Consider the following 16726-nt stretch of genomic DNA (forward strand, 5'->3'; position numbering starts at 1 on the left):
TCTGTGTCGAGGCAAAATGGAGACATTAAAGTACGCGTCCTTCAGGTCGATCGCTGCAAACCAATCCTGAGGCCGAACGCATTCGAAAATGCGTTTGGCTGTGAGCATTTTGAACGGTCGATGGAGAGTACGGTTCAAAATGCGCAGATCCAGGATCGGTCGTAACCCACCGGTCTTCTTGGGGACAATGAAGTAGGGGCTGTAAAACCCGGACCACATCTCGGCTGGAGGGACCGTCTCGATTGCACCCTTCGCCAGCAGGGTGGCAATCTCCGCTCTCATGACCGGGGTATTGCCACCGACCATAGTGGAGCGAACTCCCCTGAAACGGGGAGGAGACCGTGCGAACTGAATCGCGTAGCCGAATCTGATCGTTCTGATGACCCAGCGGGACAGCCCGGGAAGCTCTAGCCAAGCTTCCAGGAAGTGAACCAGCAGGGTCATGCGAACCACAGACGTCCCCCCGGAGGGGCAGCGAGGCGGGTCGACTGGCATGCGCGCAGGAGTTACCCCGCCCGGATGCACAGTGGAGGCCCGCTCCCCGACAGAAGAGACCAGGGAAGGACCAGCGTTCCACGGGGGGTCTGTTCTGCCGGGGGTCTGGCGATAGAGGGGGAGGGGAGTGGCGTAGTCGAGGGACGACACACGCTCGCCTCCGCACCCTTAGAGACAGAGAGGAATGAGTGGGCTGACGCACTGGGACGTCGAGCGCACTCATTCCAGTCTGTGTGCTCAGTGATGCTGTCAAGTCTTTCTTTAACCAACTCAGGGTGCTGCCCACCCGTGGGTGAGCAGCGGGGAGCTGAGAACAAAAGATTCTCCCCCGGCCCTCCACCGGGGGAAGGAGGGGGCCTGCTACCGCCTCCTGGGAAAAACTCGACTTCATCACTGAGCAGCCCCCGTCAGGAACGTCGCTTAGCCTGGCGTTTAGCGGGGCGTGCGGCCTGAGGGGGCTGTGACGCCTGCCTACGGCCTCCTCTGCGCCGCGGCCCGGGTGAAGGCTGCTGCTGGGGCCGCGTGGGAGGGAGGGGAGCCGCAGGGGGGCGTCCTCGGCGGCGAGCAGAGGGAGGCGTCTGTACCGACGGCTGGGTGGAGGCAGCAGCTGGCCGTCGGGGCAGAATGTGTTTGATCGCCTCCGTCTGCTTCTGGGCAGTCGAGAACTGCTAGGCGAAGTCCTCGACTGCACCGCCGAAAAGGCCAACCTGAGATAACGGGGCATCGAGCAGACGAGTCCGCTCGGCATCCCGTGTATCTGCGAGGTTCAGCCAGAGATGGCGCTCCTGGACCACACTAGTGGCCATCACCTGACCAACGGAGCGAGCCGCCACCTTCGTTGAGAGATCGGGGCAGGGCAGAGGGTTCCACTCTAACCCGACACTCATGGCGGCCCGAGAAAGCATGGCCGTCAACTCGGGATCAGACACGGGCAACGCTGGCACTCCCGAAGGAGGCAACGCAGCCGCATCCTCATCTCCCGAAGAATCAAGCCCGCCTTGTGATGCCGCGATCGACATCGCATCATCATCTGGAGCGCCGAACGAAACAGACGGTACCTGCGAAGAGGCAGACGGCTGAATCGAAGCGGCGCTCGCTGGCTCTAACACTGGGGCGGGGGGTGTGGCCCGAGGAATCGTCGGGGCTTTGTTCCACACCGTCACCGTCAAATCACCTTGTCCGCGGGTCGACGAGCTTCTCGTGGAAGAAGCTGATCGAGTAGGGGGGACGGGGACTCTCACTTTAGTCAGATCATTGAGTCTAGATCTCAGTGTAGAGATGGTCATGTTCCCACAGAAAGAACATGAGTCATCCACGAACGCTGCTGCTGCATGCTGAATGCCCAGGCATGCAGAGCAGCGATCGCGACCATCAGAAGATGACATGAATCGACCGCACCCAGAAGAACACGGGCGAGACATCTTTAAAAAGACGTGCCACGTGCAGCTCTTTCAATGAGAGGAGAAAATTCACTCTTTCAGCGCTGAGGCGACCAGGGAGAAGCGCAAAGTCTGGCAGACCACTGCTCAGATCGCAGGCAATGCAGAATCTTGCTGGGTACCGCCGTCACACCAACACTGAAGAGGACGCTCGTCTCGAAGAGTCTTGAACAGTGAGAATGGCTTTCAGGAGTGAAGAGGTTCTCTTGGCTCCGAAGCGAAAACATACTGCGGTTGCGTTCACTTCCTCCTTTTATACTCACAGGGTAGGGCGGAGTACGCTATGCAAATTTCCGCAGCCCCAAGGCATTGCATGCCATTGGCTCGTTGTTAAATACTCGAAGAGGATTGGCTTTCATGCGAAACCCCAATTCTCCATCACTTCTGACGTAACTCGAAGTGACTACGAAAGGGAACTCTAGATAACTGTATTTTCAAGTCATATCATATCTGCTCGTTGTTTTATGTTGCGATTATTTTTGTTGCAGGCACAAGGAGGAGGAGGAGGAGGAGCAGGAGTTTAAGTGGCGATCGCTCAAACTTCTCCAGAGAGAATAGCCCTTGTATGTGAATCATTAAAGTTTAACAACATAGTTCATAATTGCAGTTGTTTGGCTAAATATGTGGAAGAGAGTCAGAGAACTGCAGGTACTTGGAAATCTAAGCGGTTCTTGCTGCTCGCGTTTTTAAGTTAAAGGCACACTGTGGAACTCTTCAACCTTTATAATATATTACCAAAACCCATTGAGATGGTACATCGACTTGCAATAGGTTGAATGACGCGTCTGTATCGCTTTTACTTGCACTTTGTAACTTGAGCACAAAAAGAACTACAAAATTCGACCGCTTTACGGCATACGTCACTTCCCCCACCCCCCACAACTTCCTCAGAATCTAACGCTAGTGCTCAACTCGCGTTTGACTGCCGTCTGTATGTTTTCGTCATGCCGAACAACAGCTACAAGGAAGAAGGCAACGGTTTTATCAGAGGAAACTAAAAAAAGAAATGGGGAGAGTGACAAATTAAAAGCCAGGACGAGGATTAACACAATGGTCCAGCTTTCGCTTCGCTCGCTGGCGTGAGCTAAAGGAGGAGGGGTGCTCGACCGATGCGGACGCTTGCCTGCACACAAATGCCGTTTCTAAGGTAACCCAGATAAATTCATATAAGCAGTGTAGTATTTTCTAGTGTTCCGGCCACAGCCGATGGTGTTATGAGTGTAATAAAATGCCCACAGCCCAGTGTTCATTTCTACAAACACAGCCCGCCTCAGTGCAGGGCTCGCACTAATAAAATCGGCTCATGTCAAATGTAACCTTACATGAAATGTAGTGAACGTGCCCACGACTCAGTAGTACCCACAGACACTAACATTACACACTACATGTCCCACGGTTTCTGTAAAAATAAACCAACACACATACAGTCAGCTCAGACCGCTGATATTTTCAGTGCAGTGAATGCGCCTGCTGTCCCGCGCCCACATTCACTCACAGACATGATAAGCTCATAGACTGTAAAAAGGATAAGCTCCACGGGGCTCACCCCGCTCGCTCGGCTGCCTGCCTCAAACACTGCAAGCACACACAATCTAAAGACACAGGAGGCTGACCGGTTGACTGTTTGTTGACTTTAATTTGCGACAGTGTTTTGGCGCTTGTGGCCTCTAGGGACGCTAGACGTGAAAGATACAGGTCGAGCACCATCTAGTGGCCAAGAAGGTTCCGCAGTGTGCCTTTAAGCATCTGGATTTTGCCGGACTGGTGCTCTTGTCAATGGAGAGTGGCCAGACTCTCTGTATAAATGAAATGTATGAGAGTCTGATAGGACCAGGCTAACATTTTGGACCCAATGAAAAAAAAATGGACGCTGTACTAACGAAATTTTACAGAATGCATGATTATTTTTTTAAAGGTCATCAAACATGCTCTTTGGCATCGGCTTATAATTGTTTAGTTCTGACATTTTGAGAAGTTCATCTGTCATGTGGTCTTTTTTAAAGAGAATTTTGCTAATTGTTTAATCAGTTCTATATATTTGCAGTGTTTGTGAAAGGTAGGTCTGTTCTTTGTGTGTTTTTACTAATCTGGCTCTTTTTTTTCTAACATTTTTTTCCAGTGTCATGGGAATGTGGAAAACCAAATCTGAATCTAGTGTTGTGCGGAAATGATGCTGCTCTGAAGGAATTTGTATCAAAATGTTTCATTAGTGGAAAACACTTTTTTACATCTCGTACGTCAGATCATATAAAATCAGATGCATCAGTCTGTCTGATGGAGGATGAGCTGCTACATGGACGTCTAATCAGTCTGTTTCAGCTTCCAGCTCTCAATCGGCTCTCAGAAGAGGAAGTGATGCGTGAAACACTTAACTGTGTGTCTTTCTGTGATCCTGGAGTTCATGCTTTCCTCATTATTGTTCCTGTTGGTCAACAGACTGATGAAAACAAAGCGGAAATAGAGAAGATCCAGCAGATATTTGACCTCAGAAAGCATTTCATTGTGCTTTTCACATCAGATCACGTTAACAGAAGTTTGAAAGATTCAATCTTGTCCTGCCCAGAATCTCAGCGCTTAATCAGTTGTTGTGGTGGTCGATACATAATGATGGAGTTAAATGAACCTGAAAACTCAAAACAGATCCCAGAACTACTGGATTATGTAGAAAATATGGAGACCTTCAGAACAAGTGAACCCTATTCACTTGAGATGTATATGAGAGCTCAAGAGAACAGAGCCAGGCATGAAACAAAGAAGAAATGTGAAGAAGACGAACTGAAGAGAATGGAGAATTTTTTCAAAGAGCTTCAGTTAGACGGTGAGTGTGTAACATTCATTCACAAACTAAAGTACTGTTGTTGTTTGATTTCATAATGAAGTTCAGTAATGGAACTGCAAACTGAAATGGTCTTTGTCATCTCATGTCATTTAAATGATGTCATCTTGATGTCATTTAGATGGTCTTACTGCAATTTTTTTTTTTTTTTTTGGGGGGGGGGGGTCACAGTGTGTTATGAGTTGTTTCTCTTAGAAAAATACTTCAGTATGTGCTTAAGTATGAGAAATCTATAAATTTAAAAAAAGTAATTAAATTTCAAATTTAATCCTAAAAAATAGCAAATCATAAAATTAGGGTTTTCTGGTACAATTGGTTTAACATGTTAGAATTAGTAAAAAAAAAAAAATGTAAAAATTGTAAAAAAAAAAAAGAAAAAAAAAAGAAAAGATATTGCATAGTCTTTACATAGTTTTTATATAGTCAAGAGTAGTAAGATATTTTCTCTTTTGTTTGATTCACTATAATGACAAAGTGCAGCAGGTTTATTAGGCTGATGTCACTTTGAAGACCAAATGCATGGATCCATTATACTCAACTGTTTACTTTCACTGGAGACATAACCGGCTATTTACAATAACTTAATGCATTCAGGTGCTGACTGAAACACAGGTTAAGCACGCACACAAGAGCCGCGTCTCTCTAGCCTGGTTTAAACCAGACCATTCTCAGTTGTAACTGAGTTATGGTCTGGCAAAGCGTCATAGACGAATATTTTCCAGAGGGACGTCACCAGCGGACTTCGCGGAAAACCAATCATAGCGCTGAAGGAGATGACATACTGTATGCAAAACGAGTGTTGTTCTTTGCTCGGTTTTTAACAAAAAGGAAGCATTCAAATCGCTTTAAAACAGACGCGATAGCTGATTTGAACAAGTGATGTTCAACGGCGGCGTCCATCTTTGTAATGTAGGCTACAAAATCTGCTTCAAAATCCCAGTTCTGTCGTCATCGTGTGAAGCCCGCCCCAACAATTCTGATTGGTGCCTTGATTTCGACGGATTGATAATGGGCTTGAATGAGCTCTTTGCCAGACTAACTTTCCAGAGCAAATCTAAATTTGCTGGAAGTTGTCTGGGTTTTCCCAGGCTAGCGTCTTTCAGCATGTGATCGCAAATTCAGTTCTCTTTCATGTCTTATGAGCTTAAATGGCCGAATACGCATGCAATTATGTTAAAATGTGAAGTAGTGGTGTACACTCCTGTGGAGTATTCATCAAGCACGCCCCAAACTCACAATGGACTTCTGAGATGCAGCTTTCGTTGTGCACACTTTAGCAGTGTCAGTCACAGGAGGAAACCTCCTTGTCTCTCTTCAGAGCAATATTGTAAGTTACTGCATAATACATTTTTAACTAGCTGAATAATACAGCATCACGACACACATAGTCTCACTTTTATTTTGAAGGGCAAAAATATTAACTTTAACTATTAGCTTTACATTAAGTCAGTTGTCACTTTAGTGCAAGGCCCTCCGGTCGCACAATTGACACAGTACTTGCAATGGTCATGGTACTGTCAGTAGCAAGTCAAGTCACCTTAATTTTTTTTAAAGGTTCAAAGAAGCTTTACAGTGATAAAACGCTAACATGACACCGTTCTAACAAAAAACCCTCAACGCTATCCAGCCCACTCATACACACAAAACAGTGCCGGCTTGAGAACGCAAACCCTGAAACAGGCTCAAGTCTTCATCTCTGGGAAAACCTCAAAAACGCAAACCCGTGTAGCAAATGCAACATATAATAATATACATAAAATGTATTTAAGGGGGCCGAAGGCCAATTTAGCTCAAAGGGAAATGATTCATTGATTTGCAATGAATCTATGGAACCGAATCACTGAACCGAGCAAATGACTCGCTTAGAATTCATTTGAACGGGCCGTAATTATAACCAAATCTATAGTGAAACACTATGTCTTAGCAAGGTAACTTTAAATCGAACAGTACAAGACATTAAATGTGCAAACACGACACAAGAAGATTTATCTTTTCAAATATATGGACAAGACTTTATTAGCTATTCTAAGCACAAAACTAAGGTCTAAACATAATCACGCACACGCACACACACATTCATACAGTCGCGAAAGGGAAAGAGTGAGTTGGAAAGAGTGAGAGAGAAAGTTTCAACTTTCTATATGCACGTAAGACATAACCTGAAAGGACCACCAAGCATTAATTTGAACCTTCATTTCTTAGAGAGGTTATTCAATTAACATCAAAGCACCAGTTCAGTTAGAGCCTGGAGTACTTGCGCTTTGTAGTGGCTGAGGGAATTCCCTTTGTCTGCGTCGCGTCGAAGGGGGGTTTCCCGGCCGGGTCCGTTGCGTGGTTTGTTGTCTTTGAAGTGCAGGGATGGAAGTTTCGCCGCTGGTCACGTGTGATTAGCAAGCGAATGAGAGTCTTTTCCAGTTCGAAGCGCGTTGCAAAGTTAACTTTGAAACGAAACTTTTACGAAAAAGGAAATAAAGGAAAGAAATGAAAGTAAGACGAGTCGGATGGCTTGACTGAGCTGAATTGTAACCCTGATCTTGATGGGTTATTCGTCTGCTGGTCGAATTTGGTCTAGTCGATGTAGAAGCATGCGGACATGTTCTTTGTTTCAGAGATAAGCACGAACAGAACACTCTCTTGCTGGTTTTAGAGAGAGGCACGGACTTAACAGTTACAGAACTGAACGAACTGAACAAAAATCTAAACCAAAATCATCTGAAATCTTCTAAAATCTACAAAAATCTGATCTTGAGGTCCTTTGTTCGGATCTTTAACTTAAACTCTAGTCCAACCTCCAAGAAGCTTCTGGCCAATTGGAGGCGGATCTACTTCTTGCTTTATCATAATTTATGCATGGTCTGTGAGCTGGTCTCCAGCACTTAGCAGAGACAAAAGACCATCGTTTTAACCTTATGATAATTATAATCATAAAACAAAACCTTTTACGCAGATTTCAATCAAGCCATCTTTTGAATTACGAGAATACGGTTCGTTTAAGAGCAAACGAGGCATTCACACTTCTAATGGTTGTATAACAATTACAAGAGTTAATAGTTAACAACAATTACATGGTTATTATGTGATCTAAGCATAATAACACATGAAGTGTAGGAACAACAACAATTATGATTGGTTATAGGTCCAAGAATTGTTCTGTGGTGAGTTTATATGATTTTATGTGTGAGATCTCCGATCTCAACCGTAAGGTTACTGAGAGTTCAACTCGTAAGGGGGACGAGGAGATGTGTTCTGTGGAACATCTCTGTCAGGAGATCAAAGGGGCTTGGTTGTGATGCCTCTCGTTCCACCATTTTGGAGCTGACCTGTCTCAGTAAAAACATTAACATATTGACACGTTTCTTCCTGTGGCATTCTGTTGCTATCTGCAGGACCATAAAAGTCTTCGGAGGGGGGTTTATTGTCCCCCAAAGCAAACTCTTGGCGCCGTTCTGTGACTCTGGAATGTGGGCTCCAGAACTTGGAGTGTTGAAGCCATGTGAATTAATCCCATGAGAGATTAGTTTGATTAAGTTGTGTTTGATTCGCCTTGATTCTCTACACCCGTGTACTCGTGTGGCGTGATAGCGTGTACGCGAATACTACGTGTCCAGTCTTCGCATTTGAATATATATAGGCTTAGGCTTGTAGTTTTGGTGCTAAATAGGAAAAGGATCTACCACCAGCAATCGATTTTGATATTCTAGGTATTATCAGCTGGACGGAATTTTGAGATCACAATAGAAGTTAAGGACTATAATCCGTTAAGAGCTCGCTCAAGTACTGGGGAGCTAAACCATTTAATGCTTTGTAAGTAATCAGCAATATTTGGGGAGACTAGTTGACTTCAGGACTGCGTTGTCGCCGCGTCCAGACGCAGGTCCTTCATTAGATCTGGATCCGGCGGACTGCGGTTAACCTTGGGTTAAGCAAAGAGACTTATCTTAGTGTAGATGCCATTCTTCATATGATGTAACGAGTACATCAGGATTTACGGGATGTGTTCCTGGTTCCGGCTGACCTAATCTATGCAGCCTAACATTAAATTATAGAAGTCGATAATGTATCATGTGTATGCTAGGTCAAAGAGATGTGTTTTTAGTCTTGCTTTGAACTGACAGAGTGTGTCTGCTTCCCAGACAATGTTAGGGAGACTGTTCCAAAGTTTTGGTGCTAAATTGGATGTCACATGCCGCATAAACCTCTGAAATAACTTCAGTGGAATCACACTCTTGCCCTCGTACTAAGGCAAGTCAGGAGTGACTGTGCACGCTCAAGTTGCGCGCACATGGCGACCAAGTTGATTTTCATACCGAGAAAAGAGATCCTCTGCACGGCACAAAGTTTGCTCTTCTCCCAGTTGACCCGAAGGCCCTGACGAGTTAGGTGCCGGAGCTAGGAGCTGTCTTGTACGGCAACACTAGGTTCCTGTGTTTGCAAAACCTGGCCTCGAGAGTGAGCTAGGATCAGCCAGTCATCGAGATCAGTTCAAGATGCAAACCCCGTATTCCGGTAGCAGCACAAGGGCTGTCTCAACGACTTTCGTGAAGGCGCGAGGAGACAGGGCTAGTCTGAATGGGAGAACCACGTACTTGTCAAGGCGTGCAGGATTGGTCGAACCCACAGGTTTTCGGGGCTAAACCAGCCGGACTTCATTTCAGCTGGAGGGGTGGTCTCAATCGTACCCTTAGCCAGTAGGGTGACGACCTCGATATGCATGACGGGGCATTGCCACCTACCACGATATAGCACAGGGGTAGGCAAGTTCGGTCCTAGAGAGCCGCTGTCCTGCAGAGTTTGGCTCCAACACTGAACAAAATCTCACCTGCCTATAGCCTTAGTAATCCTGAAGACATTGATTAGCTTGTTCAGGTGTGTTTGATTAGGGTTGGAACTAAATTCTGCAGGACAGCGGCTCTCTAGGACCGAACTTGCCTACCCCTGGTATAGCAGATTTCCCGAAGCGGGGAGGAGACTGTGCGAACTGAATCGCCTGAATCTCCAAAACTGAACCAGCGGGGTCATGTGAATCACAGACGTACACACGATGGGGTAGCGAGGCAGAATGACCAGGTGAGATGTGGGAGGTGGAGCGTCCCGATGTGGGGGCACGGTCATATGCCGGATCCTGACCAGACTGATCTCATGAAGTAGCGTGTGTATGACACGCCAATTCGTATTTCCATTTTTGGCGTGCTATCAGGATGCATAATCGCTTTTCAGCGTGTTTATGAACGCTGTTGACTTAACATTATTACTGTATATATAAATATATGACTTGCCTCAACCCCGTCCCTAAACCTAACCGTCACTGGGGTTAATGGCATTTATGAGTGTTCCCTTACCATCCTACGAAAAAAAAGATAGCTCCCTAGATGTAGATCTACATTTTGCTTTGTTTTGCGTGGAAATTTGACGGCGTGTACAGACACGCGGAATCACTCGGACATTAATGGCGTAGACATACACACATACACGCGGATACACGTGGATAGCTCAAAATGCGTAGAGATAACACACCACTTGACTCGAAAGTGGCGTGTATGTTTATGCAAAAGTCATGATGTCATGTTGTCCTGACATAGGAGGCCAGGGAAGGACTAGCGTTCCATGGGGCCTGCTCTCTCAGGGGTCTGGCAACAGAGGGGGATGAGAGTGGCTAGACTCGTAAGTGGCACTCACTGCCATCAACGCCCTCTGTGGGCTCAGAGATGGGAATGTCAGTTCTTTGGAGAAGAGGTTTTCCCCTGCCCTCCACCGGGGGAAGGAGTGGCCCTTGAACCACTTCCTGAAAGAACTGCAACCCATCTCTGAGCTGCCCTGGCGTTCGGCAGGCTGCGGGACTGGTACAAGCTGGGGCACCTTCCTGCGACCACCTCCATGGTGGGCCCGGGTGAAGACTGCTGCTGGGGCCGGGCGGGTGGGGGCAAATCAAAGCCCAAACATGTCAAAACAGTTGTGCCCATCAGCTGAACCTATCTGACTACCGCACTCAGAATTACATGAGCAGAATGCCTTTAAAAGGACGTGCCACGTACAAGCTCTTTTTGTGAAAGAAAATCTAGCAGCAGTGTTGAAGTGCCCGGGGAGAAATACGCACGCTGTTGCAGACCACTGCACAGTTCAGCAGGCAGAAATGTGAAACTCGCTGGAACACGCCATGACACCAACACCGATTGGAAGCTGCTCATCTAGAAGATTCTTGAAGATAGTCCGAAAATATGCTGCAGGAGTGAAGCATATTTGGAGAGGAGTGACCCTCTTGGATCTTAAGCAAAAACATAACTGCATGTTGCCAGCGAACTTCTTCCGCGAACCACAAGGTCGGGCGGAGTTACGCTATGCAAAATCCGCAGACCCATGGTATTTCTTTGCTATTGGCTCGTTTTGTAATACTCGAAGTTGATAAGCTTTCTAAGCAAAACACCATTTCGTCGCCACGACAAAACTCATAGTGCAGCACGTGTGCTGGCATATGTGTAAAAACACTGGCTCTGATTGATCATAATCACTTACCTCATTATTAACCTACCTCCTCACTAGCTGTGTGAGCCAGTGGTGCGTTCGGATTACGCACTTTATTCAATCAATACATAGTAATGCATATATGCGTCAATTTCGGTGGGGACGTCATGAGTCATTTTGTGCCCACCACTTTTTTGAAACAATGAGGCACAGATGTACCTAATACAAACAAATAAAACTTATCCCGTTAACTAGCAGAGCATTAATTTAGTTCAGTTTAGTTTAGCTATTAAACAAGAGATCTAGCGCTAAAATGTTTTGTTTTTAAAATCAAGCTGAGCGCTCATTGCCGCTGCTATCAGTGGTGTGGATACAGTTGTTCTCTTGTGGCTCGCGCCAGACTGATCTCATGAAGTAGCGTGTGTATGACACGCCAATTCGTATTTCCATTTTTGGCGTGCTATCAAGACGCATAATCGCCTTTCAGCGTGTTTATGAACGCCGTTGACTTAACGTTATATAAATATATGACTTACCTCAACCCCGTCCCTAAACCTAACCATCACTGGGGTTAATGGTATTTATGACTGTTCCCTTACCATCCTAGGTAAAAAAAAGATATGACTTACCTCAACCCCATCCCTAAACTTAACCGTCACTGGGGTTAATGGCATTTATGACTGGAGATTTAAGATGTCTAACAACATTTGCATATCTATGGATTTATTTTACGGGTTGAGTAGAGAGGCTGCACAGTTTGACAAGTTTGTACCAGCATTTCTAAAAAAGGAACTTCCGAATGCCTTTCTGTCCCCAGCACATTTCAAACCAAACTGACGCCTGTGGTAAAGCACTGCATTAAATGTCCAGTAACGTTAACGCCATTGTAACGACAGGAATTAGTTAATTACCCCATTACTGAAAAAATAGTGTTACCTAACGCCGTTCTTTTAAACGGCGTTCTTCCAAACACTGCTCGTAGTGACTATGAAAGGGAACGCTAATGACATTCTATTAACATGAAGGAAACTTGTGTTCTTGTAATGTTGCAAAGTAATGTTCCAATAATGTTGAGTTTAATGTAAAAATTAAGCAGAAAGAATATTTCAGGAACATCTTACTAACCTTAAAAAGACATTCACTAACATTAAGAAAACTGGATATTTTTAACATTCCCAAAACATATCTAGAAAACATTTTCGAACAATTTGTTGGCTGGGTATCTGTGATGAGGTTCAGGGTTTGGACGGAAGGAGACAGGGTCGGCGTGACTGGGACTTGTACGTTTATTGTAAAAACAGAAAACAATCAAAACCACGCTACAGCATAAAACTATGTCACATTAACACTAAACACTCTTTCCAAGTTGTTGATCACTCCACTGGCTGACGGCGTACAAGTCCTTGGTCCGTCTCTCTCTCGTCTCTCACTCCACAGCGGCTTATATTCTGTCTCTCCACACCAATTAGTGAAACAAGACACAGGTGCTCGCCTCCTTTCTCTCTCTCTCTCTCTCTCTCTCCCGCGGAAACATGCCCTCCTCGCCACAGTATACATCTATTGAGTTTTTTGTTTTTCATATTGCAAGTGACTCTTGGTGGTTGTTTCAAGTTATAATCAATTACTATTATTCTACAACTACGAACTTCTACAATGCAACTTAACATTTTTAAAATTCTGAGCTTAATTTCAAGTTTTCATTTCATTAAGTTTTCTTTCTACCGCTGTGTTTTTTAGGTGCTAAAGGTCAATCAAATGATCAGAATTGTCTGAGGATTGCTCTGATCGGGAAGACAGGAAATGGGAAGAGTGCAACAGGAAACACCATTCTGGGAAGAGATGAGTTTGTGAGTGAATTAAGTCTAGATTCAGTCACAACAGTTTGTGAAAAGAGAGTTGGTGAAGTTGATGGTCGATCAGTAACTGTTGTTGATACTCCAGGTCTCTTTGACACGACACTGACAAATGATCAAGCAGTAAAAGAAATAATGAAATGTATTTCCATGTTGTCACCTGGCCCTCATGTGTTTGTCATTGTGTTGAGTTTGGGAAGATTTACAAGAGAGGAGATGGACACAGTAGATCTGATAAAGAAGATCTTTAGTCCAACAGCTGCTCATTTCAGCATTGTTCTGTTCACTGGAGGAGATAAACTGAAAAATAAGTCAATAGAAGAATACGTCAGTGAAAGCAACTGTGCAGAACTGAAGAAACTGATCAGAGATTGTGGAAACAGATTCCTGGTTTTCAATAACAGTGAAAAACAAGGCAAAAAGAGTCAAGTGATTCGACTGTTAAACATGATAGAAGAGGTGAAAAACAGTAATGAGGGTCGATACTTCAGTAACAGCATGTTTGAGGAGGCAGAGATGTCCATTAAAAAGAAAATGGAGGAAATACTGGAAGAGAGAGAGAGAGAGATTCAGGCTCAGAGAGAAGAATTAAAAGCCAAATATGAGATGGAAATTAAGAGACTCGAGGAAGAGAAGCAAAAAGCTGATGAGGAGAAAATTAAAATGCAGAACCAAATGATAAAAGAGAGAAGAGAGAGAGAACTTGAGAGGGAGCAACTAGACAGAGAGAGAGAACAAATGAAAAAGATGTTAGATCTTCAAAGAGAGAAAACAGAACATGGCATGAAATCTAATGATACAGAAGAAATGAAGTTGATGCATGATGCCAGAACTAAAGCAGAGGAAATGTATCAGGAGCACATTTGGGCTCTCAAGGTTAAGCTGGAGGAAGAACGTGATGGATATGATTTACTGCAAGAACAGTATGTAATCCTTCAAGATGAATTAGAGCAGATAAGAGCGAAAAATCAGAGAGGAAATTGGTGTAACATCCTGTGATTATTTCAAGAGTCCCAAATAATTACTAATGGTTGAGATTACTCGTGAACACAAACCAGTGGCGGTTCTACATTGGATTACACCCTGGGCGAGACCCCCTTTGAGCGCAAAGATTACAGTAATCTACTTTAAAAAAATTCATCTATGCCCACCCCACCACTTATTTTCTTCCAGTTGCGCTCCATTTTATTCACCTTAAAATCTTCTTTGTTATGTTCTAATTTTTCTTTACCAAAAATAAGAAACAAAGCAAGAAATAAAGGTACTGTAAAGCCTTACATCTATCCTTTGGTTGATTGACTTACAGTGCATATTAATATGGTGTTTGCTTAAGATGCTGATATTCTCTGGTTGTATTTGTTTTTTTTTGTTCTCATGTTTGTCTCTGAGTTTAATGTGCCTTTACTGTTTTTTGTCACAATTGTCTTTAATTATATTTTTGTCAGAATGTTGAAAAAATATTGTGCAAAATTCTTCAGTAATTGAGTCTTCAAACCTCCTGCTGCTCTGAGCAGCAAATGACACATGCAAGGAGACCAATGTCTTTTGACACAACAGACAGCAATATTTTTATGTGATGTCATCAGATAAATCAAATAAAGTCAATACATCATCAATCCTTCTCCTAAAACATGTTTTTGTCTTCCTCTGATTTACTATTACTAATGGTAAGCCCAGGATATGCTCTTGTAGACAGTGGCTCGCGACCGCAAGCGTGATGCACTGCCAGTTATGAAACGCTTTATTCTGCATTTCTTTGTGAAGTTAAACGTGAGAGATCAGAACACCTGGAGCTTTTATTCCTCTCCGGATACAAAAAAACAAACATGAACAAAATTACCCAAAAATAAGAATGTTGACAATTAATTATGTTCAATCAACTTTGTTGGACAAAACTTTGATTTTGAAACTTTGAACAACTCACAAGATGGCCGAATTCATCCCTCTGCACAAAACCAGGTTGAACAAGCCCTTCACATCACTTCCTTTTTAGCTGAAACAAAGAGAATATATACATGTCGAGACAGTGTGTTAAAAATGATCCGTGACCAAAATATTTCAGAGGAAGGACTTTAAAGGGCACCTATTATGCCCCTTTTTACAATATGTAAAATTGGTCTCAGGTGTCCCCAGAATGTATTTGTGAAGTTTCAGCTCAAAATACCCCACAGTTATGACCATTTGAAATTGTCATTTTGGGGCCTGTTTTAAAAAGAGCTGTTTTAACCACTTAACTGTCACCGTCCCACAGGTGGGACGTTTGCCACTATATTTTTAAAACAATAATATCTTAGTAAATACCTTAAATAATATTGACAAACTATATATCATTTGAAAGCTTACAATCTCTAGTTTCCATATTTGGTGACTGATTTTCAAAATATATTACAGAGGAGCCATAATTTATCAATATAAAACAAGAATATTTTCATACTCATAAGGCGTGTTCAGACCTTTATTTAAAAATAGCAGTAAACATGAAAAATCATGAAAAAATGGTAGATACCTCAGTTTGTTTTCATGCCAAAAGTTCAAAAGATAGAATCCATTCAATTATTTTGGAAAAAAAGGTCTGAAAAGTTTGAAATATCAAGAAAAAAATAATAAATTCACCATTTGTGACGTGGCAGCTATAGCTATGACTTACATGCGTGTTCTTTGTATGTGTTTCTTAGAGGTTCAATTCATATCAAAATCTGCCAAACTTCCCATACTACTTCTGAATAGGATCTCTACTTCAGAAATTGTATGAAAATTGTGAAAATAATGGTTCATATCACTCAAAACAGGAATGGAAATGCAGACGCCCTTATATGGGCAGTAATGGAGTCTGATTGTGCCCTAGTGAAAAAGTTTGGTACTGCGTTCAAACAAAATCTTATTGAAAGCTCATTTTTTGAGATATCAACCTAAAATTTGAAACACAACTTGTTCAGATTTTTGGCTTTGATCTTTCTGCCGTTTTAGAGTAGCCCAGGTTTTGAAAATATATATTTTATGTAAAATATGAATAATTAATATTTTTACATTGTACATTTCCATAAACTTAAACTTCTATAACTTTTTTTCTGTTTCACTTTCTTAATTTATTTCACTTCTACAAAAATCTGCCAAATGTCTTCTTTAAAACAAGACCAATCATATGTCTATATTCCAAAGCATTCTTGAATTACAACCATTTAAGTTCGAAATGAGCATTTTCATGTCTATTCAAAAAAGGGGGGGTGACAGTTAACAGGTTAAAGGGGACATATCATGCAAAATCCACTTTTTTAGCCCTTAAATGCATTTTGTTGTATATTTGGAGTGTTTATAAGTACAGAAAAGATGAAATTATTCTCTTCAGGTGCTTCGTTTATATCTTTATATTCTGTTTTGGTCATATTTTTCAACCTGTTCAGATTTTTCTGTTGTCTATGACGTTTTTTGAACAAGTGCGTCGCCGTATTTGCAGCGGAACTGCCAAATAAAGACATCGACTACCGGCCCAACACTTCGAGCAATCCGCCATTATTATTTCTCGCTCCGATTTTGTAGTCCGAGCTCAATGATGCAGAAGTTACGAGAGGGCAAGTCAAAATGTTCGGGTTTTGGATGTACGTTAGTGACCTGAAGCACTTCAAGGGTTCCCACTTCAACAACCT

At 43.3% G+C, this 16726-nt stretch overlaps 1 protein-coding gene across 1 annotated transcript; it reads left to right on the forward strand.

The window, feature by feature from the left end:
- Nucleotides 1-4111: 4111 nt before the first annotated feature.
- Nucleotides 4112-14120, forward strand: LOC148981826 (GTPase IMAP family member 8-like). Its single transcript, XM_089129100.1, has 2 exons — nt 4112-4752; nt 12967-14120. The coding sequence occupies exons 1-2, from the start codon at nt 4209-4211 to the stop codon at nt 14079-14081; spliced, it is 1659 nt and encodes a 552-aa protein (XP_088985226.1). The 5' UTR covers nt 4112-4208; the 3' UTR covers nt 14082-14120.
- The last annotated feature ends 2606 nt before the right edge of the window (nt 14121-16726 follow it).

The sequence above is a fragment of the Pimephales promelas genome, chromosome 3, assembly GCF_988280905.1.
Source record: "Pimephales promelas chromosome 3, fPimPro1.hap1.1, whole genome shotgun sequence".
NCBI classification, from domain to species: Eukaryota; Metazoa; Chordata; class Actinopteri; order Cypriniformes; family Leuciscidae; genus Pimephales; species Pimephales promelas.